General features: G+C 47.6%; 1 protein-coding gene across 1 annotated transcript in view; it reads right to left on the bottom strand.

Moving 5' to 3' along the window:
• Window positions 1-3,136, bottom strand: part of LOC111671408 (disco-interacting protein 2 homolog C-like) — a 45,490-nt gene that overhangs the window by 16,475 nt on the left and 25,879 nt on the right. Inside the window, exons 14-17 of the mRNA XM_087179904.1 lie at window positions 3,010-3,129; window positions 1,743-1,857; window positions 1,159-1,298; window positions 81-217 (exon numbers count right to left, since the gene is read on the bottom strand). Coding sequence (XP_087036030.1) covers window positions 81-217; window positions 1,159-1,298; window positions 1,743-1,857; window positions 3,010-3,129 — 512 coding nt within the window. The remainder of the gene's footprint in view (window positions 1-80; window positions 218-1,158; window positions 1,299-1,742; window positions 1,858-3,009; window positions 3,130-3,136) is intronic.

The following is a 3,136-nucleotide window of genomic DNA, read 5'->3' as shown; positions in this document are numbered from 1 at the left end:
TTTACACTGGAGGAGCTTTAACATGTGAAACGATCATGTATCTCTGTAGAGGACGTGCGCTCTGTTTGTGGTCGCCTCACCTCGAAGGTGTTCTTGGTCATGCCGGTGAGGCCGTAGTAGGAGGTTCCCGTGGCGATGGAGCAGACGCAGAGCTCGCCGATCTCGTCCGTCTGACAGAGCTGCGGGACGCCCTCCGGCTTCACCACACACACCAGGCCTGAGTGAACGACACACACACAGAGAGAGAGAGAGAGAGAGAGAGAGGGGAAACGCAGCATTAACACCTTTTCAGTTTCTCCCTGTTTCCTTGAATAAATCTGTTCCTGATCCCAAATGAACTGTTATTCACTCCCACTCCCACTGCACCTGTTCAGAGGCACGATCCACACGTCTTAGTCACGTCTCTAAAGTTTCATCTTAAAGTAGGTTGTTCTAACCCAGTTATAACGTCTGCATCGCCCCCCTGAACCAGGTTACCGTAGTAACTGGGTTAAAAAACAGAAAAATCTACAGCATCTGGAATCAGTTTCTTCTCTTCATACAGCGCACAGATCCCCATCAGTCTCCAGTGACTCAGCCATAAATCTGCAGCTTTAACCTTTGGGTATGGGTTATGCTCTTTCAAAGTAAAAGCTCCTCGCTCACGAGAGAGAGGAACTCCTCAATCAAAGCTGACAGATTCCTTTAACCCCCCCCCCGCCTCTCTTTTTAACGACAGAGTCCTCGGTCGGTGCAGCAGCTGTAGTTCCTGCGGTGAACACCGGGCGGAGTGAGAGCGTGTCAGTGATGTTTGAGGAGCTGTGGCTTTAATCAGCTGCAGATCACTGAAGACACAGAGCTGCACTTGGGTTCTGTTCGGATTCTGTTTACACTCCTTCGTCTGAACGAACCGAGTGTCTGAAAGTGACTTTCACATGTAACACAACAAGCTCATACACGAGTTTTATAAAATGTAATGTGTGATAATTTGTTAAATGCTGTAAGGATCCGTTTAAAACAGTTTAGATTGAAATCAGGAACGATCTGATCAGAGAAGAGACTGAGGAGCAGCTGGAGTGTATCTGTGCTGAGAGCTTTAACTCTAGCTTTCACTATGGCAACCACACACACACACACACACACATACACACACACACACACACACACACACACACGTACCTCCTGGTGTGACGGTGCCCACGTCCTGCACGGTGAGCACTGAGAGACGTTCCTCTGTGTCGACCCTGACGACCCCGTATGTCAGACCCTGCATCGACAGGACGCCTCGACCCGGAGGCTGGCTGCTGTCCTCCACTGGCCTGGACACACACACACACACACGCACACGCACACACACACACACACACACACACACACACAGACACAAGACACATCAGTGCTGGCGTTTGCGTATGAACAGAATCCTGCAGGTTTTTCTAAACGAAGTCTGATCTCTGCTGAAACTGAGAACTTGACGTCATCAATTCCTCCATCTTTTCACACCCATTAGACTCATTCTGTGGCTTTCTGTTCAAGCGTGTTGATCACTTTGATTGATCAGTCTCTCTGGTATATGTAATCCTGTGTTTACACGTCGTCTCTGTGTGGACGTGTGTGTTCATAAGAACATTTGCATATTTGTGCTTCTGTGTTTGTGTGTGCACGTTTGTATAATCTGTGTATATAAAGCAGGAGCATGCGTACAGTGTGTGTGTGTGTGTGTGTGTGTGTGTGTGTGTGCGTGTGTGTGCGTGTGTGTTTACCTCCTGATGGCCACGGTGAGCGCCTCGGGGGAGCTGGCGCAGGGACAGATGACCTCGGCTCTCAGGCCTTTGGTCTGAAAGACGTTGAGGAAGGCGTCGCAGGAGGAGATGGACCCTGACACACACACACACACACACACACAAATTAAACAGCCATTAGGGTCCGAAAGATGAACGCGGCGGCGTCCTGAACGTTATTAAAAAACACTTAAAGGACGACACTGATGTTTCATCCTAAATAATTTGATTACTGGAGGCTGTTTCATAACGCTACAGCTGCTGAACTCAGGTCTGTGGAGTGTGCAGTGAAGTCCAGCTCATCCATCACAGAGAGCAACTTCCTGTCTGTACGGCTTCTGTTGCAGCGGTGGCGCGTTCAAGGACGCACCAACATTAAAGATGCATGAATTGGCTGCTGAAAGAAACACTGAACGGACCAGCTGTGATGTCAGAAATCAAACCAAAGCTGCGTCTGAGAACAAAATGTTCTGCAGGCTGATCTTCATTTTGTTTTCAACTGTTTCTACAGAGTTAAAAGCTCCATGAAGCCGAGAGCAGCTGCGGATTAACAGGTGATAATTCTCCGTAGGTTCATCACTGCAAAGGACACCTGTCACACTGACACACCTGGTAAACTCTCAGTGTAATTACATTTCTGTTAAATTCTGTATTTGATGCACGTTGTGTTTTATCTGACGTGTTGTTTGTCTGTAACCAGCTGGTGCCGGACACGTTTAAAAATGAGGTTTTCCTGATTAAACTGAGGTTAAATACATTTTCCTTAAATATAAAACTGATTCTCTGATGTCACAGTGTAATGTATATGTATATATATATATATATATATATATAAAAAACAGAATCTGTGGTCGCTTTAATGAAATACCAACATCAGGAAAGTTTCAAAGCTGTGAGTTGATCCTGAACTGAACTGTGGGAACAAGAGAATGACTGTGATTGGTTAACAGACCTCTGAAGCTAACGGGCTAAAACATGCAGAACTACAATACATCACTTCCTGGTTCCTACAGTTACAGCTCAGTCGTTTTCACTCCGGTCGGGTTGAAATCCATTTATTGTGCCGAATGTGCGCGGTCGGACACATCCCGCTCTATTCCTGTAAAGTGACCCAGTTTCCCGCCTTCCCGAGAGAGTCCATCCATTTCCCTGACATTCTCTATCTCTAATACACCTGTTTAAACTCGCCCCGTCTGTGTGTGAGAGAGAGAGAGAGAGAGAGAGAGAGAGAGAGAGAGAGCGACCTTACAGGGGTTTGATCCGTCGGCCACCAGCAGCATGCGCAGCGAGCTCAGGTTGATGTCCTTCTGGTCTTTGTGGGCCACCAGAGCCCAGTGCATGTCTCTGGACTTCACACAGGCCACCTTGGCTGCAGG

This window comes from Seriola lalandi, unplaced genomic scaffold, assembly GCF_002814215.2.
Source record: "Seriola lalandi dorsalis isolate HSWRI2012SDOR001 ecotype SW California unplaced genomic scaffold, Sedor1 jcf7180002054876, whole genome shotgun sequence".
Lineage (NCBI taxonomy): Eukaryota > Metazoa > Chordata > Actinopteri > Carangiformes > Carangidae > Seriola > Seriola lalandi.
Note: the sequence above shows the minus strand (reverse complement) of the source record. Positions and strands in the feature narration are given on the sequence as shown.